At 40.1% G+C, this 27772-nt stretch overlaps 1 protein-coding gene across 8 annotated transcripts in view; it reads right to left on the bottom strand.

Moving 5' to 3' along the window:
• The window catches only part of FRYL (FRY like transcription coactivator), a 768252-nt gene that overhangs the window by 392624 nt on the left and 347856 nt on the right, over positions 1-27772 (bottom strand). For all 8 annotated transcript variants that reach the window (XM_033945802.1, XM_033945793.1, XM_033945809.1 and 5 more), the window contains 3 exons: positions 16283-16551; positions 14679-14871; positions 7979-8103 (listed from right to left, as the gene is read on the bottom strand). In XM_033945802.1, the coding sequence (XP_033801693.1) occupies positions 7979-8103; positions 14679-14871; positions 16283-16551 (587 nt within the window). The remainder of the gene's footprint in view (positions 1-7978; positions 8104-14678; positions 14872-16282; positions 16552-27772) is intronic.

Raw genomic sequence — 27772 nt, 5'->3', positions numbered from 1 at the left:
TTGGTCCGCCAAGGCCGGCCGCCGAGACGGACTAGACGAAGTGGAAGCCTCCAGGTCTAGGGAGAGCTGAGACCGGCATGGAGAATAAGAGGTAGATGGTTCCTCATACTCTGGTCCCTCCGGTTGGGAAACATCGGACGATGAGTATCCCAAACGTTGCATTTTTTTTCTGTGGAGACACTTCCGAATGACGTGAGGAGTGTCGAGATGAATGACGAGAACGATGCCCCTCCCGGTGCCGGGATGGGGAGCGAGAACTTCTGTGCATCGCACGATCCCCCGAAGCCTCTAAGGAATGGATGGGGCTCGAAGCGGTGGATCGCAGAGGTGGCAAGGACGCAGACTCACGCAGCGCCACCCAAGTCTGGTATGGAGTGCGGAAGAACTCTTCCTGCGATGCAGTATGCCCAGGACTCCGAATATCAGGGACCGTCCCAGCGCCCTGTTGCCGTGGAGGAGTAATGGGCTCTAAAGGTGGCATATCAGGAAGGGAAGCCCTCCTGGAGGCATCCGCCGCCCTCCGCCGATCCCCCTCGTCGAGCAGCGAGATCGAACGGCGAGGGGGAGGGGGAGGGGGCGGACCGCCCTCAGGGACCGGTGCTCGGACTTCACCCTGAATGTTGGCGATAAGCCGGGGTCCCATAGTTTGCATAAGCTCGACAAACTGAGCTTCCAGCAGGGATCGAAGCGAAGCCGATATGGAGGGATCCGCACCGAAAGGGGGTCCTCCTGCACGGTCTTCGCGCTCCTTCGCGGCCAAGTGCTTCTGCTTAGTAGCTTTGGGCACCTTGATGACCACGGGAGGGACAGTGGAAGGCGGTACCTGAACCGAAGAGACAGAGGCAGGCGCCGCAGCGGAACTGGAAGCCGCAGCCGGTGTAAACGATGCTGGCTTCACGATGCTGGATGCGGAAGTCGTCGATGCAGGTTTCGAGCGGACCGGCGAAACCTCAGCAGATGTAGAAGCAGACAGATCCTTGGCAGTCTCCATCTTGAACATCGACTCCCAAAGTAAGCAACGCCGCTTGAACGAGCGCGCAGTGAGCGTGGAACAAGGCCTGCACGATTTCGGAACGTGGTCCGGACCAAGACACTGGAGGCAGCGTCGATGCGGGTCCGTCAACGAAATCGCACGCTGGCACTTGCTGCACTTTTTAAAACCGGTGATTGGCCGTGACATAGGCCGGAAAATCGACGCTGCAATGTCGAAAGAGGTAGGCCGCAGCCACGAGGCCGGGCCGGCCGAACCGCCGGAAGAAATAATTTTGAACTTTTTTTTTTTTTTTTTTTAAATAAAGTAAAGTAAAGTGAATTCAAAGAAATAAACCAAAACGCGGGTAAAGAAGGCAAAGAAAAACTGAAATTCAGTCAGCGCAGATTGAAGATAACTTCTCAGCTCCGCGGAAAGAAAAGAACTGAGGAGACACGCCCGGTACATCGGGCGGGAAGGCACTGGCGCATGCGCGGTGCGGGCATCTCGAAACTTCTAAGTTTCTTCAAGCAAGACATGCTTTCAAGATGTCCGTATCGGGGCTCTGTCGGATGACATCACCTACTAGTGAGAATACCTGCCTGCTTGTCCTGGGATAATGTCAGGTTTGCAAGTTTTTGCAATAACTCTCCGATTTCAACCTTCAATTCCTTTAAGACTCTCGGGTGAATTCCATCCGGTCCAGGGGATTTGTCACTTTTAAGTTTGTCGATCTGATAGTATATCTGGTCTAAGTCCACTTCAACTGTGGTGAGGCTGTCTTCTATTTCTCCTGCAAACACTTTCTCCGCTTCAGGTATTGTTGAGGTGTCCTCCTTCGTAAAGACGGACGCAAAGAAGGAATTTAGTTTGTCTGCGATTTGTTTATCTTCCTTGATGTACCCTTTTCTTCCCTGGTCGTCCAAGGGTCCCACTGCCTCTTTTGCAGGTTTTTTCCCTTTCACGTATCTAAAGAAGGGCTTGAAGTTTTTGGCCTCCTGGGCTATTTTTTCCTCATATTCCTGTTTTGCATCCCTCACCGCCTTGTGACATTTCTTCTGATCATCTTTATGTTTGTTCCAGGCTTCGGTTGTCTTTATGTATTTCCATTTTTTGAAAGAGTCCTTTTCTTTTATGGCTTCCTTCACCTGTTTGGTAAGCCATCTTTGTATCATGATAGCCAACCCAACTCTTTTTTGACTAGCTCTCTTACTGGACTGCCCTAGTACCATGGATATCATCAATACAGAAGGTGCTACAGGGTATCTAGGCATTGGTGATCTCGATGAGGAGGCACACCTTTTAGGGGACACTAGCCGTAAGGATGGAGAGCATGGTTGGTTGCATTAATGTTTAGCATGCTTCAACTGACTCAGTACTTGGGATGACAATGAAGTACATCGGGAAGGTGAAGTATGGCTACACTTCTTAGCCTTTTTAGATGATGATCCCAATGATGGCACCAAAGAAGCCAATGTTGAGAGAGGTACTGATGCCGGTGTCAGTGTTGATGCTGCCTATGATTGGTGCCTTTCCGTGTTTGACGCGGTGGACATTGTCAATGGTCCTGATGTCCCAAACAGCTTTTCTTGCTGAAGAAGTCGCGACTTTCAAAGACCTTTTTTAAGTTTTAAGTAGCAAGAGCAAGAGTCCACCTAGTTTTTAGGACTAAGACACTGAAGACACCAATTGTGTGGATCAGTGGTTGAGATGGTCCTGAGAACACTTCTTGAAGCCATTAGGAAGTTTTGACATCAAGAGAAAAATCATCACCGAGAGAACAAAGGACTCAATTGTCCCAGGTGTTGAGTTAGGCCGTAGCCACAAAAGGCTTGATGTTATCAGGCTGAAGAGGGGCCAAAGGCCCAAAAAAACAGAAAAGAGAAAAAACACAAAATAAATATGAAATAAAGTAAGAAGAAAACTAAAAACTGAACTCAGGAAGGCTAAAAATGAAGTTTAGATGCTTTTGGAATGACTCCAAAAAAACATGACTTCTTAGATCTGAAGAAAACAAAGAACTGATGATCCCGCAAATTGACGTCAGGTATGAAGGCACTGGTGCATGCATGGTACGGGCTATCTCAAGACTTTTGCACTGGACACATTTTGCATTGTCTGCACCAGGGCTCTGAGGATGACATCACTTATGAGAATATACTGCCTGCTTGTCCTGGGATAGCCACCCTATCATTGAAATATAACATGTACTCTGGTATCACAGTGTCCTATTGTTTATTTTCCTTCCACCAGGTCTCAGAGATGCCTATTATATCTATCTTTTCACTTACTGCAATATATTCCAACCCTCCCATATTGTTTCTTAGGCTTTTGGCATTTGTATATAGACACTGTGAAGGGTCACTGGGGAAAGGATCCTTGAATATAATCCTCTGTGCTTTTCCCAGTTGAAAGTCTTCTGGGCATACATACAGCTGACAGCTTGAAGAATGGTCTGAAATTTGGTAGTTAAGATTTAATGCTAAGAAATGCAAGGTCATGCATTTGGGCTGCAAAAACCTGAGAAAACGGTACAGTTTAGGGGATGAAGCACTTTAGTGCATCAAAGAGGAGCAGGACTTGGGTGTGATAGTATGTGATGAAAAGGTAACAACAAAAGCTAGAAGGATGCTAAGGTGCATAGGGAGAAGTATGGCCAATAGGAAAAAGGAGGTATTGATGCCCCGGTATAAGACTCTGGTGGGACCTCATTTAGAATACTGTGTTTAATTCTGGAGACCACACCTTCAAAAGATATAAACAGGATGGAGTCAGGCCAGAGGAAGGCTACTAAAATGGTTGGTGGGTCTTCATCATAAGGCATTTGGTGACAGACTTAAAAATATCAATATGTATATTTTGGAGGAAAGGAGAAGGAAGATATAGAGATGTTTAAATACATACATGGCATAAATGCACATGAGGCAAATCTCTTTCATTTGAAAGGAAGTTCCAGAATGAGAAGACATAGGATGAAGTTAAGAGGTGATAGACTCAAGAGTAATCTAAGGAAATACTTTTTTACAGAAAGGGTGGTAGATACATAGAATAGCAGTGATAGATGTGTGGTAGCAGGGGCAGCAGAGAAATGAGTGAGGGATAAAGATGCTAGATCTGGTGTAGGAGAGATAAAAATGAAGAAAGCAGTAAAGCTGGAATGAATGATGTAAAAAGGAGAGAGGAGGCACAGGCTGGATGGACAGGGGAGAGGGGCATAGAAAGAAGTCAGATACATATGGAAGGGGGAGAAGGCAGCAAGTGGATGGAAAGGGCAAATGCTGGAAGGAAAAGAATGAAAAGAAGATGAAAGTAGAAACCAGAGACAACAAAAGGTAGAAAAAAATAATTTTATTTCTATTTTGTCATTAGAATATATCAGATTTGAAATATATATCCTGCTAGAGACATAACTGGGGACTGCAGTATTCTGTTAGCATGATATTTCTGTGTAGCATTCTATAATAACTTGGCTTGTTCAGTTTTCTTGATAGTAGAGGGGATATATGTGAAGGGGAGGGGAGACAGGGGTTTTGATGGTCCGTGCTCTGTATATTTGTATTTATAAAATCACAATTATTCAAAATATTATTTCTTTTATACTTTAATAAAATACGTTCAATATAAAATCATAACTGCGGTTTGTGCAGATGGGATCAGATGGTTTGCGGGGACCGAGCTCGCGGAGACGGGGCAGAAATGTTTTTTTTTAAATTTCTGTCTTAATAGTTTGCCGGTCCACAAAATAATTATTTTATTTCTGCCGGTCCACGGGTGTAAAAAGGTTGAAGAACATTGTACTAGGGGACACTCGATGAAACTGCAGGGAAATACTTTTAAAACCAATAGGAGGAAATAATTTTTTCACTCAGAGAAAAGTTAAGCTCTGGAATGCATTAACATAAGAACATAAGGATTGCCGCTGCTGGGTCAGACCAATGGTCCATCATGTCCAGCAGTCTGCTCACGCGACGGCCCTTAGGTCAAAGACCAGTGCCCTAACTGAGACTAGTCTTACCTGAATATGTTCTGGTTCAGCAGGAACTTGTCTAACTTTGTCTTGAATCCCTGGAGAGTATTTCCCCCTATAACAGCCTCCGGAAGAGCGTTCCAGTTTTCTACCACTTCTCTGGGTGAAGAAGAACTTCCTTATGTTTGTACAGAATCTATCCCCTTTTAACTTTAGAGTGTCCCTCTCATTCTCTCTACCTTGGAGATGGTGAACCTTTGCCAGAGGTTGTAGTAAAAGTGGATAGCGTAGCTGGTTTTAAGAAAGGTTTGGACAAATTCCTGGAGGAAAAGTCTATAGTCTGTTAAGACATGGGGGAAGCCTCTGCTTGCTCTGGATTGGTAGCATGGAATGTTGCTACTCTTTGGGTTTTGGCCAGGTACTAATGACCTGGATTGGCCACCATGAGAACGGGCTACTAGGCTTGATGGACCACTGGTCGAACCAGAAAGGCTATTCTTATGTTCTTATGGTAGAGGTGGTTGAGACAAAGACTGTGTCTGAATTTAAGAAAGCATGGGGCAAGCACATGGGATCTCTTAAGGAGATGAGGAGATAGTGGATGCTGTGGATGGGCAGACCGAATGGGCTATTTGGCCTTTATTTGCCATCATGTTTCTATGTTTCTAATTGTGCAAACATATCATGAGGTGCCTGGTTTTGGCTTTCCTAGTGCCTAATGGGCCCCACTAAGCTTCAAGTTGCCTTCGCTCCTCAACTGTTCACTCATATCCAACACTAGTGAACACACTCATTGCAATCACTGTAATACCCACGTATGGCATCCCACCTCCTACTGTGTTGTATGCAATTCTCCAAGTTTCTCAAGCATCAATTATTTAACGTCCTTCAGCTCTTCAACTGCCATTGTTGCAACTTCCATTGCTTGCTCTTGATCTGCCCTTCTTTGACCCATCTTCTTAGGCTGCTACACTGACTTGGATTTCAGTCATTGACTCAAGAAAGTCTATATTAACAGAGTATGTCCATTCTCATTTCCCAAGTGGAATACTGTTTATTCAAGTTAAAATATGTGCTTGTTATATTGAAAATAGCTCTCTGCTCTTTCAAAATAAAAGGCCTTCTGGCATTACTAATTGTTTTGCTGGCTAATTCAAGTTAGCTCACAATTCATACAAATTCAACCTGTAAAGCACATGTGTCAAACTCAAGGCCTGCACAGTCCAATGCCTCTAGTGTTATCTTTATTGCCGACTCCCTCTTCCTCACAGCCCCAGTGTGCACGAAGCTTTGTGCAGCAGCTCCTCGCACGTCCCACGCCTCATCCAGAAGCATTCCCTCTGACGTTGCAACGTCAGAGAGAAGGTTTCCAGTTCAGACTCAGTGTGCACGAGGAGCCGCTGCACGCAGCTTCGTGCACACTGTGGCTGAGAGGAAGAGGGAGCCAGCCACAAGATAACACAGGGGGGCAACAGACCGTGGGCTGCATAAAACGGCCAGGTTGGAGCTGGCCAGAAGGTAAGACATCCACTGGAGGGAGGCACAGCATGGAGGGAGAGAGACAACAAAGGTAGGGGGAATGATTTTACTTTCAATTTAGTGTTTGAATTGTGTCGATTTTGAGAATTTTAATCTGCTATCTTTTGCACTGCTTCAGAAGAAATACATTTGTTTCTTTTTCTCTGGGGGCTGTACTGCTCTTGAATCTTAGGGTTTCTTTTTTATATATTAGTACTTTTAGTTCTTGGTCCCATATTTGCATAGGGGTTATCTGTGTTCTGGTAGGAATGAATGTTGAGAAGCATACAGTGTGCTTTGTGTAGCTTAATTTTGTGGTTAACCATTATGTGTTAATAAGATTATATTGTGTGTGTATATATGAAAAATGATATATCTTTTGAATTTTCTTTATGGTCACTCATAGACTCTTGGATCAAAATGAGGACTTGAGATTGTTTGAACATAGTGAAGTTATTGTTAAATTTTAGTTTTTCCTAAAGAGTTGTAATAACATACAATCTTTCTGTACAAAATGTTTGATTTTGTTAAAATGTAAAAAATAAAGAAAAAAAAAAAGAAAAATGAATGGAAAAAATAGTGTTATAATTAGTACTATTATGGGGGCGGGGTCTGGGGTGGAGATTGGGCAGGGTCTGGCCCGCGACTTAGCCTGTATTTTGGATTTCAGCCCCTTAATGTGATTGAGTTTGACACCCCCGCTGTAGAGAATAATGTTATACATTTTATGTGCATAAATGTGCTTTTATAAAATTAAGCCATACCAAAAGGTATGTATGTTGCAACATGGTGCACACTTGTACTGTGGGTACTGATGTGTCATCATAAAGTAGGCAAAATCAGGATCCTTCCTACCCTATTACTCTTAAATGCCCTGTTATGAAATTATCCTCTGTTTAGCTGGGAAGGAACAGAAATAAAGCTTACTCAGAAATAAAGCTTACTCAGTTGAAGATATCCCTGATGAATATGCATGAGCAAGATCTACCTATAAAGTAGGTAGTAAGCATGCTAATTTCTCTCATGCATATTCATTAAGGATATCTTGAAAACCTGACTGGCTGAGGGTCCCCCTCAAGGACAGGTTTAAGAACCACTGGTCTAATGGTTAGTGCAGAGTGCTGAGAATCTGGGAAGTTAGGTAAGATTCCCACAGCAGTTCCTTGTAACCCTAGGCAAGCCACCTAACTTTCTACTGTCCCAGATACAAAAACTTACATTTTGAGTCTACTAGAGACAGAGAGGGTACCTGTATAAAATAAATGTAAACCACTTTGGATTTTACCACAGAAATATGGTGTATCATTCTATATATATAACCTTTAAATATTTCTTTGGACTTACCTTTACTAAATATTGGCATAACAAAAAGTTAAATAAAAACATATTTCAGACTAAGCAACATGGGAAATTAGTTTCTTTTTATCAAGGATAAGGTCATTTGCTTTTCTACACATACTCTTCAGATAACTTTTAGGCACAATATATTTTATTCACAGATCGAAGCAGAGTACATTCATTACCTAAAAGCCCCAGGGTTGGTCCTGCCAAGCCCCAAAACGAGGGATTCTGTAATTTCCATGCTCTCAGAGCGCATCATTGGAACTATGTGCTTAAATAAGGATGAAGGGGTTGGAATGCCAATAATCTGAAAACAGAGTAAACAGAATTTTACAGACAACTCAAATATTGGTGCTTACACTTTTTCTGCTGACTGGCTTCATTCTGAGGCTAGAATTTAGTGGGTTCAACTAGATAGTCATCAGTCCTTCCACTGTGACCATAGCTCTCTTTAAGGTGAATGGTCATGAATTGTTTCCCTCTCAGTTTACATTTGGACAGTCCACTTAAGGTAATCAAAATCACAGATGTAAGAGCAACAGCAGTAGGAAAGAAAGTGAGAGAGAATGTGCATGTGAACATTTCTTAATGGCTCTATTTGTCTCTGCTGAAAGCACACTTCCTTTTTAAAAAGACAGCATCTGTGGAATGAAACTGGAACCACCATACAAAAGAGCAGCTCAGGTTAAGGAGACTGTAAAACTGTGAAGTGATTAGAGGCACCAAGATAATAAAAACAATAAAGGCAAGAGAGAAAGGTGAAGGGATAGGAAGCCTAATGAAAGAGAGAAAAATAAAAGGTAAAGCAAAGGATCAGGAGATGACATGCACATGGACAGTTTGCAACCTAATTATCTACAGGAAAGAAATTTCACAGTGGACATCCAGTGTTTGAGAAGGCTTAAGAGGTCTGATAATTAAGTTCACAAATTCATACTAGAAAAAGTGCTGAATATTACTATGGTCACCTTCAAAGTACTCCCCTTGGGAAGTTATGCATCAATGCCAGCGCCTAGTCCACCCTATAAAGCAATTTTGAAACTCTTTTTCTGAAATACCCATCAGAGCTGTCGTATTACCCTTGATGTTCTGAATGTCATCAAAATGTCTTCCTTTCAAAATGTCCTTTATCTTTTGGGCAAAGAAAAAACTCATTGGGGACCAAATAAGGTGAGTAGGGTGGGTGTTCCAATACAGTTATTTGTATTCTAGCTAAAAGCTCTCTCACAGACAGTGCCGTGTGAGTTGGTGTATTGTTATGATAAAAGAGCCATGAGCTGTTAGTGAAAAGTTCAGGTCGTTTTCATCTAACTTTTCACACAGCTTTTTCAGCACTTCCAAATAGTAAGCTAGGTTAACTGATTGTCCGGTTTGTACAAATTCATAATGAACAATCCCTCTATCAAAAAAGGTTAGTAAAATTGTTTTCACTCTTGATTTGGACTGGTGGAAAATTTTTTTGTCGTGGAGAATTGGCTGACTTCCATTGGGCACCCATGTTTCATTATCAGTGATAACAAGGCCCAAAACATCATCTTGCCTCTCCAAAAGGTCTTGGCAAACTTTGACTCTCCTTTACATTTGTTCATCGATAAGCTCCTTTGAGATCATTTTTGCACACACCTTTCTCATGCCAAGATTTTCCTGTTTCTCTATCGATGTTTACTTGGTCTGCTATGCTTCTCACAGTCAGCTGACGATTCTGACGTACAATTTTATGAATCTTTGCAATGTTTTCATCAGTTATGCTCATTACTGGCCACCCTGACCTTTCTTCATCAGTAACACTTTCTCTCCCCTCAGAAAAACTTTTAATCCATTTGTACACTGCTGTTTTCTTTATGGCATTATCCCCATAAACTTGGACTAATGTGTCCCTGATTTTACTTCCACTCTTGCCAAGTTTAACAAGAAATGTAATGATTGTTAGTTGCTCTAATTCAAGCTCTGACAGCACAAAAAAACATGCAACAATAGTGAACACCACTCAGAAAGACACTGCCACACATTGACACAAACACAGCTGTGAGACACAGATATACCAAGGTTATGAAACCTTACTGAGTTGTTTGTGCAGTGTGCATGTCCTCTCTCAGTTATAATCTTCCGGTATAGTACTTCAATGGTTTACAATCTTTCCTGACAGGTACAAAGTACTCCATCTAATTCAATCTCCACAGCAGTCTGCTAGCTTGTGGGATACCACTGGGTTCTGTTCTATCCCACTTTTATTCACTATCTTCCTTAGTCCTTTAGCAACATTAACCCAGGAATGCAATATCAGAGCTTACATATATGCAGACAATATTCTTTTGATTTTTCCAGTTGCACCTAACAGAATAGATTTATGACCACTCCAATCTTGTGTTGATTTAATTGCAACTTGCCTAACCTCTCAGGGACTTGTTCTATACCCTTCTAATATATGTCTGTTGATTTACAGGAATGCTCCCTGTTCCCTCTGCACAAGTTACATTTATGGACATCAATCGGACTCTGGTGAAATCTGTCTGTTATCTAGGATTTATGATTGTTGCAGTTGTCTGGGTCTCACCGCGTTTGGACTCCGTGATTCACACAACTGCAACAATCATGACGCCAGCAGTGGAAGCCTAAGAGAATATCCAGGAGTTATGTTCGACACATTACTATCATTTCAATCTCAGGTATCCCAGATAGTAAGGAAAGGTTACTACTGGCATAGAAGGATTCGCTTATTTAGTTCCATACTTGATTTGTAGCTATCTACACTCTCTTACATGCTTTCGAAAAAATGTGGTTTGCTAGATCGGTGATTTTTACTTCTGATTTCACAGATTTTAAAGTTTTATTTTTGGAATTCATTTTATATCCTAACTCAGACAGTTATTACAATTTGGATCCCCCGAGGAAATTTTTCTTAGCTGAAACATGGACTGCGTAGGGTCTGTATCACATATTGACTGTGGTTCATTGATTTTATATTACCTTATTTTTCGCTCCATAAGACGCACTTTTTTCCACCCAAAAGTGGGTGGAAATGTCGACGCGTCTTATGCAGCGACGATATTTTTTTAAACACACTTCCCCCACCTCGTCGTACCTTTTTAAATGCTCTCGCCTGATACGGCTCTCCTTAGCGTCGGTGAGTGCCCGGCTGTCTTCCTCGGCTTCCCCCTCAGCGTCCTTGGGATTCCCCACTTTAAAGCTAATTATGGCTGACCAGATTCAGCGTCCCGCTGGGACCCTCCCTCCAAGCTGCTTCCTGCACCCGAGAGTTCGTCTTCTGCACTGTGATCGCCACCGAGCTAATTATGGCAGCCTGCAAAGCGAACCTAACAGGTTGCCGTTAGTCTCTGAAGCACGTTCCCTCTGCCGCAGTCCCGCCCCTGACATCAGAGGAGGGGCGGGACTGACAACGCTGGAAGAGTGGGCCAAAAAGTGGCAAATGAGCTTCAACATAGGGAAATGCAAGGTCATGCATATTGGGAAAAAGAACCCGATGTTCACTTACAAAATGGGGGGATCACCGCTAGGGGTGAGCAACCTTGAAAGAGACCTGGGAGTGATGGTGGACACAACATTGAAGGCATCGGCGCAGTGCGCCACAGCCTCAAGGAAAGTGAACAAAATGTTGGGTATCATTAAGAAAGGTATCACAACCAGTACGAAGGAAGTCATCCTGCCACTGTATCGTGCAATGGTGCGCCCGCACTTGGAGTACTGTGTCCAGTACTGGTCGCCTTACCTCAAGAAAGACATGGCGGTACTTGAGAGAGTCCAGAGAAGAGCAACTAAGCTAATAAAGGGTATGGGGGACCTCTCATATACTGACAGACTGAAAAAGCTGGGGCTTTTCTCCCTGGAAAAGCGACGACTCAGGGGAGACATGATAGAAACCTTCAAGATCATGAAGGGCATAGAAAAAGTAGACAGGGACAGATTTTTCAAACTAAGGGGAACCACAAGTACAAGGGGTCACTCGGAGAAATTGAAAGGGGAAAGGTTCAGAACAAACGCCAGGAAGTTCTTTTTCACCCAGAGGGTGGTGGATACATGGAACGCGCTGCCGGAGGATGTGATAGGCAGAAGTACGCTACAGGGCTTCAAAGAAGGTCTGGACAGGTACCTAGAGGACAAAGGGATTGAAGGGTATAGATAGGAGTAGAGGTAAAGTTATAGGGATAGGATTAGAGGTAAACTATAAAATTAGTCAGAGACCACTGTTTAGGCAGTGGTCCTGATGGGCCGCCGCGGGAGCGGACCGCTGGGCAGGATGGACCTCTGGTCTGCCCCAGCGGAGGCAACTTCTTATGTTCTTATGAGGTATTTATTTCTTTTCCAGGAGGTGAGGATTACTGATTCACTAGGACTCTTTCTCGTTTACCAATTTGACTTCTTCACTATGGATTTTCCCTACGTTATATGACAAGGACTTTTATTATCAGAAACATGCAATGTTATGCTAAAATTCACCTAGGTTAGGATTAGGCATTTGAAAGATGGAATCAAGGGCTATGTACCCTATTTTACATTTGTTTTTTATTCTTTTGACTACATATGCTCATTAATTGGAATTGAGATTGAACACAGTGCAAATTTTAAACAAGTAGATACATTACATGAATGGGTCAAAAGACTTTTTTTTAAATCAAGCTAGCCATGAAAATGAGAGGGATTTTGAAGTATGCATTACAGAGAAAATGGGTTTGATATTGCATGTGGAGACACATGTTTAGAAAATGTTGCTTCATAGTTTGCATATGATTCACGATCCCTTTATTTTCTCTTTTTCATACATGTTTTATACCTGTGACAAATCTACAGTATTCTTTTTATTTGTTATTTAGTAACTCATGTTTGTAATCTGAACCATATTTATTTATTCAATTTTCTATACAGTTCTCCCAGGAGAGCTCAGAACGGCTTACATGAATTTATTCAGGTACTCAAGCATTTTTCCCTGTCTGTCCCGGTGGGCTCACAATCTATCTAGTGCAGAGGTCTCAAAGTCCCTCCTTGAGGGCCGCAATCCAGTCTGGTTTTCAGGATTTCCCCAATGAATATGCATGAGATCTATGTGTATGCACTGCTTTCAATGCATATTCATTAGGGAAATCCTGAAAACCCAACTGGATTGCAGCCCTCAAGGAGGGACTTTGAGATTCCTGATCTAGTGTACCTGGGGCAATGGGGGGGATTAAATGACTTGCCCAGGGTCACAAGGTGTAGCGTGGGTTTGAACCTACAACCCCAGGGTGCTGAGGCTGTAGCTTTAACCACTGCACCACTTTTTGTTCTTATTAGTTTTCATTTTAACTCTGTACACTTTCTTAAAACTTCAACAAAATATTAAGAAGAAATGCAGAGTTTATGCATAAAACCCGTTCTCAGTGCAAACAAATTCTATAAAGGGTGTCCAGGTTGTAGGTGACGGTAGGCATCCTACCGCGGTCTAACCAGCCAATCGGGATGCATGTTTAAAAAAAAAAAAAAAAATGCTGGTCTACATTTCAAATAGACGCGGCCACTAAGCTAATCGCAGAAAGGGACTCTACCTGCTATGATCAGTTTAGCAACTGTAGCAGGGAACCCATCCCCTCCGCAAAGTTGGCAGGCAGGAGTGCCCAGTTCCTCTTGCCGCCATCCACTGAGGCATCCCCCAGCAGGACGGATGCCTACTTCCTCCTGCCGGAATCTCTGAAGCATCCCCCCACCCCTGTCTGCAGCAGGATTGTCCAATTCCTCCTGCCGTCACCCCTTGAGGTATCCCCTGGCATGAGGGAAGCCCACGCCCTCCTGTAGCTGACCCCATCATCCCCTGAATCCCACCAAACACTCCCCAACTCCACCGTGACACACCCCAACTCCACCCCTTACATTCCCAGAAATCCCAACATGGACAGCGGTTAGAGAATAGGGGTGGTTAGGCGTCTATCCCTTAGGATAGAAACAGTTCTATATAGGACGCCTGTGTGCAATTCTCAAAAGCCGCTTAAGCAGCTGCTGATACTGGGTGTCCTATACAGAATCAGGCCCAAAATGTGGGCAGAGCTTTCAATACCAAAGTCTTATATGGACTTTCCCTTTTCCTGACCTAACCAAGTCTCTTCCTTGCCTCTTGTGCTGCGAGGATTACAGATAGTTTTACCTACAGAGAGAAGATGGCAATTTTCAGAGGCGCTTTTATTGTGGGACAGCTTTTTAACCTATGAGAAAAGCTTTGAGAATTGCTCTCCCCAGATCTTTTTGGAACAGATTCACTGATGAGACACAGTTTTAACTGGATATATTTTTTAAAATCCTAAATAGGTAACACATTTTGAGGCCATGTTTACAAAGATGGAATGATATTACTGTTCTTAGCCTGTATACAAACATGAATGCCCTTTTCCTTTGGACATTAACTACATAATCATTTCCACCCTGTAATCAGAATTATTAAGATATCAACTTTATTTTACTATAGCTTTATTATTGATCTTTTTAGCGTTCTTTGTTTCCTTGGACAATATTTAAGGTCCGTTAGTCTTCATTAAAATAGGAAACAGACTATATGAACTCATCTGTAATAGGAGGGCAATATATCCCATATAATTATTTTACTTATTACATTACATTAGAGATTTCTATTCTGCCATTACCTTGCAGTTCAAGGCAGATTACAAAAGAGTTAAAGAAGGTGGGTTACAAAAGAAGAACATTGGTCATTTCTAGTAAAGGTAAAGAGTAGATCAGGTAGTATCGGTGAGTCGGGAATAGGAAGGTATTCGTGGTGTTAAGACTTTTTAGACCATGACTAAAAAAATCAGTAATGTCTCTTTGAAATCAGCTTGCTGAGGGAATCCATAGGTATCAGCACTATATACAACCACTTCAAACTTAATGTTTAGCACTACTTACTTTTGAATCAATGCTATATCCACTGTCAGGTGTAGACGCCAGCGTCTCAGGAGGGGAACATCGTATAGAACCTGTAGATGATGTTGATGTAGAAGTTGCTGCACTGCAGCAAAGAATTAGGTAGTTTCTCCAGAGTCCAATGTATGAATCACTGCCTGTAACAGCAGTTATTTTCTTAGCATTGATGGGGCTGCTATACAGGAAAACAAGTACTTTTATGAATAAATTATGCAATGAAAATGATTATGAATATTTTATGTTGCTAATAATCATTATGTATGCCATGAACTACCATCAAAATTATTATTAAATTGTGTAGACCTCTAGAATTTAAGCTATAAACACAACCAAACATTCAATAAGAACTTCAAGAGAATACTTATGATATATTTGATTGCACATGTTATGTGAGGGGGGAGGGAAGCGATTAAATCTTATATATTAATGTTAAAATGATAGAAATTCAAGTATGTACTCAATTTGAAATGTCAATTATTTATACACTTGATGTCAGATGTAAAAATGAATAAAGAATTAAAAAAAAAACAACAAAACTTCAGGAGCAACAGAAAACAGAAGAGATACATCTTCATCTATCATAATAAAACCCTAAGCGCGCATGCGCAATTACAACTTTGTGATCCCTGACTCCGTGATGTGCAGCTCCGTGGCAGTGTTCGACGCGTTCAGTTGGAGCCTGCGGCGGACCCTTTTCCCTTTCCTTTAGTTGCGGCATGTGGCAGTGGCGGCGGACCAGGGGTGGGGGGGTCTTTGAAGCAGTGGTAGACTAGATGGTAGGTAGCAGCAGAGGAGGCCGGTACTGGGGGGAGGGGGCAGGCTTCGGCGCTGGAGGGAGGCAGGAGGTTAGCTTTAGTGCAGCAGATAGGGAGGAAGGTTGGCTGGCTAGTTTTGGGGGAGGGGGTGGCAACAAAAGCTGGAAGACAGTGAGGGGGGACATAGGAAGAAGCACTGGGGGCACTAAGGACATGGGAAGGGGCACTAAGGAAATAGGAAGAAAGCACTGGGGCACTAAGGCCATGGGAAGGAGGCACTGGGGCACTAAAGACATAGGAAGGAGGCACTGGGGCCACTAAGAACATGGGAAGGGGCACTAAGAACATAGGAAGGAGGCACTGGAGGCACTACGAACATAGGAAGGACATGGGAAGGGGCACTAAGGACATAGGAAGGAGGCACTGGGGACACTAAGGACATAGGAAGGGGCACTAAGGACATAGGAAGGAAGGAAGGAGGGAATAGAAAGGGACAATTGTTGGGCCTGAGTGTAGAAAGCGGCCAAGGAGAGAGCGAGAGAGACAGAAAGAAAGAAAGAAAGACAGCGGAAAAGGAGAGAGAAAGAAAGACAGACACATCTACTCTAGCACCCATTAATGTAACGGGCTTAAACACTTGTAGTATAATATAACCCTATCCAAATTCAAACATTCCCTCCACAACTAAGTAAGATTAAAGGATAGAAACAAGTTGTGATGGCATATATTTCAACTCAAACTGAAAATTAACGGAGAACAGAATTATGACAAAGAAATGCAAGAACAGTAGTTAATTTAAAGAATTTAAGGAAACATAAAATAAGCACTAACTTTATGTCGACTTGTGGTGACAACAGTTGAAGTCGTGTATATGAGAACATCCAGGCATAGCTCAAAGATGTAGGACAGAGTTTTGGAAGATTTTCTTGTTTTAGAAAACTGGAGAGGCTTATTATCCATGGATCCTGACCCTGAGTAATATGAGCAAATATCCATGTATGTGATGGACTGATCACATCAAATTGGTGGCTATTGGGTGATGAGCTCCATTCAGCTAATGCTTGCAAATCTACTGCACTTGGACAATATAACAAGGCTGCCTGTTTAAATAAAAGAACATATTAGCATCACATATTAGCATCACAGTATATAGTACCACATATGCTGTATTTTTATTTTCCAAATGCTTTTTACATAGATGGATAAAAATATGGCAGGAAAAAGGTACAAAGCTCTAATGCTTATAGGTTGTAAGCAAGAGTTAGCTCTGCCACTGTACAGAGAAACAACAGAGATGACCATAAGCCTAAGCAGGAAGTTCCAGGGGACAGAAATAGTCCTGAAAAGAAGGTTTATTTGCCCTTAAACCAGCACACTGAACAGCAAGTATAGACAGATTTTACACCCACTTCTGAAGTCATTACGCGCAAAGGGGGTGGGGTAAACACCAGGGGGTAAGCAGAAGAGAAACTCATTAAACAATCTGATAGTCAGCTAATGACGAGTGCCTGTTAGCTCTGGTGCTGAGAATAAACCAGCTGTTTCCACAGTTAGAGAGGCAAGGCTCCAGGCAAAGACACAAGGATGGAAAGCACGGCAAGGAGAGGCAAACCAAACTTTCCAGTTCTAGACCTCAGCTCTAAAGGGAACTTCAAACCTGACAAGCTGCATCTCTTTACTGCAGACAAAGAAAATGATTCCAAGCAACCAGCAGGAAAAAAGTACAGGCAAGCTCAGTCAGTTGATTAGCAGATAGTAGCTTGGAAAAAAAAAAATCTTTTTTTTCCTTATTATTTTTTATTTTCAAATTTTACATAAAGTGTACAACATATTAAAATACAATTGATGAATGCACAATATCACTTTTATATCTAATACATCATATTCTAAATATATTTTTCCCCCTCTCCCTCCCCTTACCCTTCTATTACTTTTCATTCATTCATTATATATTGTATAATATATTATAACTTATTATATAGAAGTTATTTTCATTATCCCCCCTTTATGTGTGTCACAAAAAAGATATTTAAAAGAAGAAAAGAAGAAGAAAAATCTTGCTATTTATTAATTGCAATATTTTGTCAATGGCCCCCATATTTTTATAAATTTAGTATATGTCCCTCTTTGTATTGCTATAGTTCTTTCCATTTTAAATATATGACATATTGTATTCCACCAAAATGTATAATTTAGGTTACTATAATTCTTCCAATTGTTGGTTATATGCTGAATGGCAACCCCTGTCATAATTAATAAAAGCTTGTTATTTTCTGGTGAAATTTGACTTTTTTTTCTCATCATCATTCCAAATAATACTGTATCATATGATATTGCAATATGATTTTCCATCAATTTATTAATTTGTGGCCAAATTGAATTCCAAAAACTTTTAATGTAGGGACAATGATACAGTAAATGATCTAATGTCCCTGGTTCCAGATTACAGTGCCAGCATTTATTGGACTTAGAACTGTCTAATTTTTGCAAACGTGTAGGGGTCCAAAAAGCTCTATGCAATAAAAAGAACCAAGTTTGTCTCATAGATGCTGACACTGTACATCTCATTCTCCAAGACCAAATTAGTGGCCATTGAGATGCATTAATTTGATGCTTAATCTCAATGCTCCAAATATCTCTTAGACAATTTTTTGGTTTTTTATTCAAATATCCAGATATTAATTTATACCACAATGCGGCTTGATGTCCTAGGAAGTCTGCTTGAAAACATAAGAACTTTAAACTATATTGATTATTCAATGTTTTCCATTCAGGGAACCCAACCTGAATGGCCTGCTTCAATTGCAACCATTTAAAACTTTGTGTTTTATTAAGACCAAATCTATGTTGCAATTGTGAAAAATCCAGCAGTTTACCTTCTGAAATAACGTCATCCAAAGATCTAATGCCTGCAATAATCCAGTTCTTCCAAAGGATTTGAGCTCCGCCAATTTTGATCTTGGAGTTTATCCATAGAGATTGATTAGTTGATTTGTTTATTGGGATAGGTGTTAATTTACTTATAAATCTCAACGTTTTCCAAGTATCCATTAAAATTTTATTTTCTCTGTATCTTCTAGGCATGTTAATACTTGGAAGGTGAACTAAATTTAGGGGAAACATAAGGCGCCATTCCAAATATAACCAATCTGGTGCGTTATCTATAAGTTCTGGGAGGATCCAATACATACCCTGACGTAGAATATAGGCTTGATGGTACCTATAAAAATTTGGAAAATTTACCCCTCCCTCCTTAATTGATTTTTGCAAAGTTACTAAAGCTATTCTAGGTGTTCTACCAAGCCAAAGAAATTTCGTTAAAATACTATTAAGCTTTTTATAAAAGGACCCCTGAAAATAAATAGGTATCATACTCATTTGGTAGCAAACTACAGGCAAGATCATCATTTTAATAGTTTGAACTCTCCCCCACCAAGAGATATGTAAAGGGTTCCATTGCTCGCACAATTCCGTAACTTTTTTTAATATATATTTTTCATTCTCTTTTACAGTATCTTCAATTGTATTTTTAACTTGAATGCCAAGATATTTAAATCCTTCTTCTTTCAGTATGAACGGAAAAGCGTCAAATAATCCTTTTACACAATGAACATTTAAAGGTATAATTTCAGATTTATTCCAATTAATTTTATAACCTGAAAATTTGCCAAACATATCAATTAATTCCAATAGAGAAGATAAGGTAGATTCTGGATTTCTCAAATAAAGCAAAATATCATCAGCATAAGCTGAAATTTTATATTCCATATCTGAATATGGAATACCCTGTATCCCCCTTGCTTGTTGTATTGCTAATAATAAGGGTTCTAATACGACATCAAATAACAAAGGAGATAAAGGACAACCCTGTCTAACTCCCCTCTGCAATTGAAAACCATCAGATATCATATTATTAATATTTAATCTTGCAATCGGGAAGCTATACAAAGTTTTTACCATTTGTATAAATCCAGAACCTATACCAAACCATTCTAAAGCCTGATACATAAAATTCCATTCTACCCTATCAAACGCTTTTTCTGCATCCAAGGAAACTGTAAAAGCCGGTTCATCAATTTTTTTTTATATATTTAACATATGAAACAATAATCTAGAGTTATTAGAGGAATGTCTTTTAGCAACGAAACCCGTCTGGTGCATGTCTATAATATGTGGGAGAGCTTTGGCTAATCTCAAAGCCAAAATTTTCACCAAAAGTTTATTATCCACATTTATTAAAGATATAGGCCTGTAGTTTGATACCAAAGTAGGATCTTTATTTGGCTTAGGCAAAACAATTATTATTGATTCAGCCATAGTACCTTTAATATCACCTTTTATAAGTTGTGTTTGATATAAATTTAGTAAATGTGGGGAAAGGACATTTTGAAATGTTTTATAAAATTCTACTGTATAACCATCACCACCTGGAGCGGATCCAACTCTAAGAGATCTCAATGCTGTTTCTAATTCTTTTAATGATATAGGTTCATCTAAACTTAGTTTTATATGATCAGGAACCTTAGGTCCATTAATTGAATCTAAAAAATTTTTACCATCTTTTTGTCTCCCCAAATAAGGCTCGGAAGAATACAGGTCTTTATAAAATTTTAGAAATTGTTTTAAAATTATATTTGTTTGATTTGTTATTGTGCCATTTTCATCTTTTATCCCATTTATATTAATTCTTCTTTTTTTTGCTTTAAGATAATTTGCCAATAATCTCCCCGCCTTATTAGAATTTCCATAATACACTGCTTGCTTGGAAAACAAATCTCTTCTTATCATTTTTGAAGTTAATTCATTATATTTACCTTTTGCTTTCAAAAGTGCTTGCAATATCTCATTTTCCCATTTACTTACCAATTTAGCTTCTAATATTTTAATTTCTTTTTCTACTTCTATATATTGCATTTTAATCTGTTTCCTAATAAAAGCTGAATATGATATAATATTACCCCTCATAGTTGCTTTGAATGCATCCCATACATTCTCAATAGATGTATCCTCCACTAAATTCATTTGAAAGAAATCTTTAATTTGTGTTTTGAAATTTTCCAAAAATTTATCATCCACAAGCAGTGCATTATCAAATCTCCAAAGAGGTCTAACCCTTTCCAATTTATCCAATTGTAATTCTATCCATATTCCCGCATGATCCGAAATAATAATAGGATCTATGGAAGCTTTAATCACCTGTTGCACTTCATTTGTTGAAACAAAAATATAATCTATTCTTGAAAATGATTTATGAACCTGTGAACAAAATGAAAACTCCTGATCATTAAAATGAAGAATACGCCATATATCCTTCAAATCGCATGATTGAGCCAGATTATCTAAACCTAAAGATTTTATACTTTTACTTGGTTTTTTATCCAATAATGGATCCATTACAGCATTAAAATCTCCAGCCACCACTAAATTAGAAGTAGCCAGTGGTAACAACATATTTTGTAATTTTTTAAAAAATTCTGATTGATTCGAATTAGGAGCATATATATTAAATAACGTCAGGGCATTATTTCCCATACCTATATCAACATGTATCCATCTTCCATGTGGGTCTGAATTTATTACTTTAATCTTAGCCATACATTTTTTATTTATAAGAATTGCTACCCCTGCTTTTTTACCCTCTGCTGGAGCAAAAAAACATTCTTTTACCCACCCACCCGTTAGTTTTTGTGATTCTTTTGTATTAAGATGGGTCTCCTGCAGACAGTAAATATCCGCATTTTGCTTTTTTAAAAATGTTAATACCTTTTTTCTTTTAATTACATGATTCAGGCCATTGACATTAATAGAATATATCTTAAAAGACATTATATATTTTAAAACTTATCAATATAATCTTTTTCCCTTCTTCTTTCATATTTAGAATCCAAAAAATGTTTTCTATGACACACATATTAACCCTTGAAGTATCCAATCCCTTATTTATTTTCTCCTTAATCATTCTAGTAAATACCCTCTTTTTCCCTCCCTTTCCCACCCAATATAATGACTGCTTAAGGATACACATTTGAACTGTAACCCGAACATTCCCCTCCCCTCTAGGCAACCAATATTCAATCAACATCCCCTTCTATCTATCTATATTGACCTTTAATATCTTTAGTCGTTTTTTATTCCTAACATTTCATTAATGTATCTTCATCCATTTATCAATTTTTAATTTATATTTCCCTAATAATATAATTTACATCATAAAATTTTATCTTAAACATATATTTAATATGGTATTAATATTTTTCTATATCTTATTCTTTCTCTCTTTATATTTTTATTGTCTTTTCTTTAGTTCATATTTTTCTTTCTTCAGTATTTCAATATCTCATACTTTTATAATTTTTCACAATGTCATCAAAACCAATCTTAATGTTTTATGTTAAAATGACATAGGTTCTGATTTAGAAAGAAAGGCTTTTAGTTTTTCTGGATCTTCGAAATACAAGGATTTATCTCCAGATGATACTCTCATTTTTGCCGGATAATATAATCCATATTTATATCCTTTTTCTTTTAATTGAGGTCTCATGTCTAATAGTCTCTTTCTTTTATTTGCTGTGTTTTTAGCAAAATCCGGCAAAAACCATATTCTGGATCCTTTATAATTTAGATTTTTGTCTTTCTTGGCAGCATTTAATATTTCTAATGCTTGTTGGTATCTAAGCATTTTGAATATTAGTGGTCTTGGCTTGCCTTGATTTTCTACATTTTTTACTGGGATCCTATGCGCCCTTTCTATTTCTAGTGGTTGTTTTAAGTCCAGTTGTAGTATTTTTGGAATTAAGTTTTCTAGAAATTGTATAGCATTTTTCCCTTCTAAATTTTCTTGTATTCCAAAAAGTTTAATATTTTTCCTTCTTCCTCGATTTTCATAATCTTCCAGTTGATCTTTCAATTTATTCAGTTCCAGATTGTCATTTTTGCATCTGTTTGCTTCACCTTCTATGACCTCCATTTTAGCTTCTAAGACAGTTGTTCTTCTATTATTTACTTCCATTTGTCGGTGGATATTTAGAATTTCTTCCTTCATTTCAGCCATATTGGTCACAGTTTCCTTAATCATTTGTTTAATTTGTCTCAATTCTTCCATAACTTCTGCTTTACTCAATATATCGGGTTCTTCAGCAGGAAGTGGGATCTTACTTGGTGTGATTTGATCCTGCTTCTGTCTTTTTGCTGACATACCAGCTTCATTTTTATTTTGTCTGGTACTTGCCATGCTGTTGTTTTTCTTTTTCGTGGATTTTACTTTCTTCACAGTTGTTAGGAGATACAAAAATCTCTTTCAGTCACAATTCTCAGTAGACTGTCTTCAATATCTTGCTACACCAGTTTAGAAGAAAAAACGGTGAGGAAATATCAAATTTCTCTAGCTCTCCTTTCTTAGGTTTTGTTTCAGTTTTGGCAGGACCAAATTCTCTTCATAGTGATTTTCCAAATCTTGTGTAGATTCAACCTGTTCTTGTTGTTGCGTTGCTCTAGCACTGAGAAGACTGTAAATCTTTGTCAGTCACACCATCAACAACTTATCCAAAGATAATAATCGATAAAAGAGAAATTGATCTTTCTCTTCCAAGCCTTTCTCTCTCAGGATTTCGTTCTAACTTCGGCAGCAGAAATTTTCTCAACAGTTTTTCTTTTTCTTTTTTTTTCCTCCTGTCAGTTATCTGCCCCAATGCCGCGCTGAGAGAAAAAAAAAAAAACCCGGCAATCTTACTTTTGATTCTCCTCTCTCAGGATCTGTCTCAGCTTCGGTGGAGGAGGTTAATATCAGTCAGCCACAATTTCTATTTCAATTTCATTTGTTTTCTCCGAAATTAGCAATAAGGATATAATTTTTTTTCAATAACTGTTATCTAGTTCAGCGTTTTTCAACCGCTGTTCCGCGGCACACTAGTGTGCCGCGAGATGTTGCCTGGTGTGCCGTACGGTCAGGGCCGCCATCAGGGCAGTACCACCAGTCTAGGGAGAGGGGCGGTCCGCCCCACGTGGACAGGAGAGAGCTGGACGGGGGACCCGCGGAGTTCAATACATCTCGAGCCGCGAGGCTCGTCTTCTGTTCCTGCCTGCCCTGCAGCTAACATATAGCCGATCGCAAGCGTTCCCCGATGTCAGCGCTGACGTCGGAGGGAGGGCTTAAGCAAAGCCTGCCCTCCGACGTCAGCGCTGACGTTGGAGAATACTTCCGTTCGGCTATTTGTGCGCGGCAGGGCAGGCAGGAAGCAGAAGACAAGCCTTGCGGCTTGAGCTTCGTTTTGCTGAGAAAGTTGCAAAGATGGGCTGGGAGGCAAACACGGAACACAAAAGGGGGGAGGGAGTGCGTTTTGGACACAAGGCATGAACTTGGGAGAGAGGAAGGGAGGGAAAGAGATGCTGAGGTGGGGGAGGGAATGCGTTTTTGGACACAGAAGAAATGGACTTGGGAGAGAGGAAGGGAGGGAATGAGTGTTTGGACACAGAAGGCATGGACTTTGGAGAGAGGAAGGGAGGGAATGAGTGTTTGGACACAGAAGGCATGGACTTTGGAGAGAGGAAGGGAGGGAAAGAGATGGTTGTGTACACGGGGAATAGAAGAAAGGAGAATTTTTGGTCATAGGGAGGGAGTGAGGTACAGATAGTGGCATACCAGGGTGGGGGGGGGGGCGGTCTGCCCCACCCCGGGTTTACGTCCCAAGGGGGTGCACAGCTGGCCACCCTCCAGTGTTGTCCCTAGGCCGGCAAACTGCGGCTCTTTAGCCACTTGAGTGCCACCGCCGCCAACGGTGTTGTTGGCGGTGGCAGCATTATAAAATACTTTCTTTGTGTTTATTTGATTCCTATTAAAGAGAATTACTTTATATATAGTCAATATAGGCACAGAGTTAAATTTTTTAACATTTTCTAATGGTGGTGTGCCTCGTGATTTTTTTCATGAAACAAGTGTGCCTTTGCCCAAAAAAGGTTGAAAAACACTGATCTAGTTGATGTCACACAGCACACAGGATTTCACTTCAATACCGGCAAGAGAGGCTACATTAAAACCGCCATATTTTAGAGACTGAGCAATATCAGTCCAAAGGGGGAAACTCTTCTCTCTCTCTCTTTGTCCTCTGGTAGCTCAATGCCTTCAAGCTCCTCTGCCACCTAGCCCTCAGCACCGTATCACTCCGGCACAGAGAGAAAAAAAAAAAGATGGCGCTCCCTCTTCTTAGCTCTTTCTCTCTCAGGTTTTATTTCAGTCTCGGCGGAGGAGGGCAATATCTGTCACAAGTTTAGTATCGAAGGAAATCGGCTACAAGGGGACAAATCCACCACAATTCACTGTAGCCTGTCCTCAATCTCCTGCCGTCCCAGTAAAAGAGAAAAAGTCACAAACTCTTCGCCCTCAGGGTCCCAGTTCAGCGCCGGCAGGAGAGAGCTGCTTCAAACCGCCACAGCTCTAGAAATCAGCACCAAGATCAATCCCTCTCCAACTCCCTCCACTGCCAGTCACCCTCTCTCAATGCCCTATTTCTAATCAATATCAGTTTGGTGTCATTCACTCTGTGAGTAATTTGCTCACCTATGTCTCGCCGTTTAGTAAAGAAAACTATAAACAGTCAGTAACTTGCCGTGAAAAAACCGTCAAAAGGGAAACAGATTTTTTTTCTGACTTTCTTCCTTCAGGGCTTTATTTCAGTCTCGGCAGCACTTTTTTCCGGTAATCTTAAGTTTCTTTTATCTTTCTCCCCTTCTGCTCTCGATATCGTTTCGTTCCAGCACAGAGGAATAAGGAAAAAGGCGCTCTTAATTTTTTGGCTCCTTCCCTCAGGCTTTGCTTCAATTTCGGCGGAGAAGGGAAATATCGATCTGTCACAAGTTTAATATCAACAGGTAATTATTTTCAATAAAAATCAGCAAGAAGAGGATATATTTTTTTAATAATCTTTGCCTAGTTGAAGAGGAGCGTCGCGATCACACGTCCATTTGTGTTCGCGTTAAGCCACGCTCCCCGGAAAAAAAAAAAATCTGATTATGAGGAAAGTTTAGCAAGATCAGAAATGTCTGTAGAGCAGAGTGTATGTGGGAGTGAATGTAATGATTTCTTATCTGAGGAAGATATGCTTTGATAACAAGTTAGTGAAAGCCCACAGCAACTGTGTGAATGGAAGTGTGTGCAAACAACTTATAGCATTTTTAAATCACACCCTGAGATAGCAGTACTGTGGAGAAGGGGGAAGGGAAAGCTCAGTAGCTTTCTACCTAAACCTCTTGCCATCAGGATTGCCTGTTTAAAACCCAATGAGATAATAACATTCAAGTGAAACATATTATTGGAATGCACTATGATAATAAGGCCACCCAAAGTTAAAGGTGCCTAAAAGTAGTGTAGTAGCAGTGTTTGGAGGAGAGTTCCTTAAAGCTACATTACAAATCTTGAAATGCAGTATGCGGCAGCAATATTTGCTTGAAATGTTAGACATTAGTACAGTTGGCAAAGCCACACAAGTACAGTGCCACCAAAGTAACCTAGGAGACGAAATTACCTCTGAAATCTGATTATATACTGGACAAAAGCAGTGAAATGTTTTGTCATGCTGTTATATTTTTGCCTTTTGGAGAAATGATATGATAATACATTTAAGTGCAGGATAAAGCACTTTCATGGACTTTTAGTTCTTTTTGAAATCTTATAACCCTGAGGGGGGAACAATAAAGAATCTTTTGGTTTTAAATATTACTTGTTTTGACACTTTGATTTGGGCTTGCAATATTCCCATTGGCCACTCCAGGTGGGTGGGTTGTGATACTATAGACCTGCTATCCTTGGAGAACACCTGTTATAGGTAAGTAACTTTGATTTCTCCAAGGACAAACAGGTATAATATTCTCACATGTGGGACTCCCAAGCTGCCAGGATCATAACTCTAGGAAGAGGGTTACAATTAAAACATGAGCCTGGAAAAACTAAAAAGGGTTGGAGAGAAAGTTGACAATTAGGAAGAGAATAAATTTTGCATTACTGCTTGCCCAAATTCACTGTCTTGTCTGGATTGGTGTTCCAAATAGTAGTGGGAAGTGAAGGTATGTATCGAAGACCAAGTGGCCACTTTGCAGATATTCTCAACAGGAGTAGTTTAAAAGAAGGTAAGAGGATCCATGGCAAAGGCTAAGACATTGACCCTCAGCAGGAAAGGAAAAGAAAAAAATACACACTAGTTGCTTTATATAACCGATAGTCTGAAGTGTATTCCCATATTTTGTGTCATTTAAAAATATCATTGTATTCCACCTATTAACAAAGGTGAAAAGCAATGCAAACAAGAGTTAGCATGGTTAAAAGGTGAAGTGAAAGAGGCTATTAAAGCCAAAAGAACATCCTTCAAATAAAGGAAAAAAAGATCCAATTGAAGAAAATAAGAAGCAACATAGACACTGGCAAGTTAGATGCAAAGCACTAATAAAGAAAGATACAAAAGAATATGAAGAGAGACTTGCCAAAGAGGCAAAAACTCATAGCAACAACTTTTTCAAGTACAGGTACTCTTCAACTTACGACCGCAATTGGTTCCGACTGATAGGTCTTAAGTTGATCTGGACATAAGTCGGCCTATATTAAATTAAGGCAAAAATATTAAACTGGATAATGATATTTTAATCATCTTAAATCAATCTGTTTACAACATTTTTTTTCTTTCTAAGTCAAACAACAATACAATTGTGGAAAACCAGACAAAAATAAGAAATACAGTTCAGTAAAGTTTATTTAATTCATGGCACCACTGGTGCTTGGCTGCGGATTGTTGATATCTCCTTCATCACCCAGTGATAGGTGGAGTTGCTCTTTTCATAAACATAGTGAGCTTTGTCTGAATGGTTTGCTTTTTTTTTCTCTCTTCATAAATTTCGCAATAAGGACAAAATGTGTTGCGTGCCATCTGTTCAATCCTCACAAATCGTTCAATGTTTGGGTCCATGTCTTCAAAATGGGTGAGGAGTGTATTCAGTAGAGATAAACCTTCTGACAAATCCCTTTGTGGTGAACATTCGTTGTGGTGCCTCATCCTCTTGATCTTTCTCCAATTCTCTTATTTTTTCTTCCGCCACTCTCTTCTTCTAATTCTATCAGCTCTTCATTCATAAGGGAAGGCCTCTGAAGAGGTTGGATGGGATCATTCACTACTGGAGGGAGCGATAGAGCTCTGAAATCAACTTTATTAGTGCAGATAGAGATCATATGGCTTGTGACCATTGGGTCGAAAGAGTCCATTAGGGCATTTTGAGGTGTAGACATGCAAATGGAGTGGCGTGAATTGTCAAAGCCATATGACCTAGAAGTCTTAGCATTTG

The sequence above is a fragment of the Geotrypetes seraphini genome, chromosome 1 (genome assembly GCF_902459505.1).
Source record: "Geotrypetes seraphini chromosome 1, aGeoSer1.1, whole genome shotgun sequence".
Taxonomy (NCBI): domain Eukaryota; kingdom Metazoa; phylum Chordata; class Amphibia; order Gymnophiona; family Dermophiidae; genus Geotrypetes; species Geotrypetes seraphini.
This window is presented reverse-complemented; position numbering and strand designations above follow the sequence as displayed.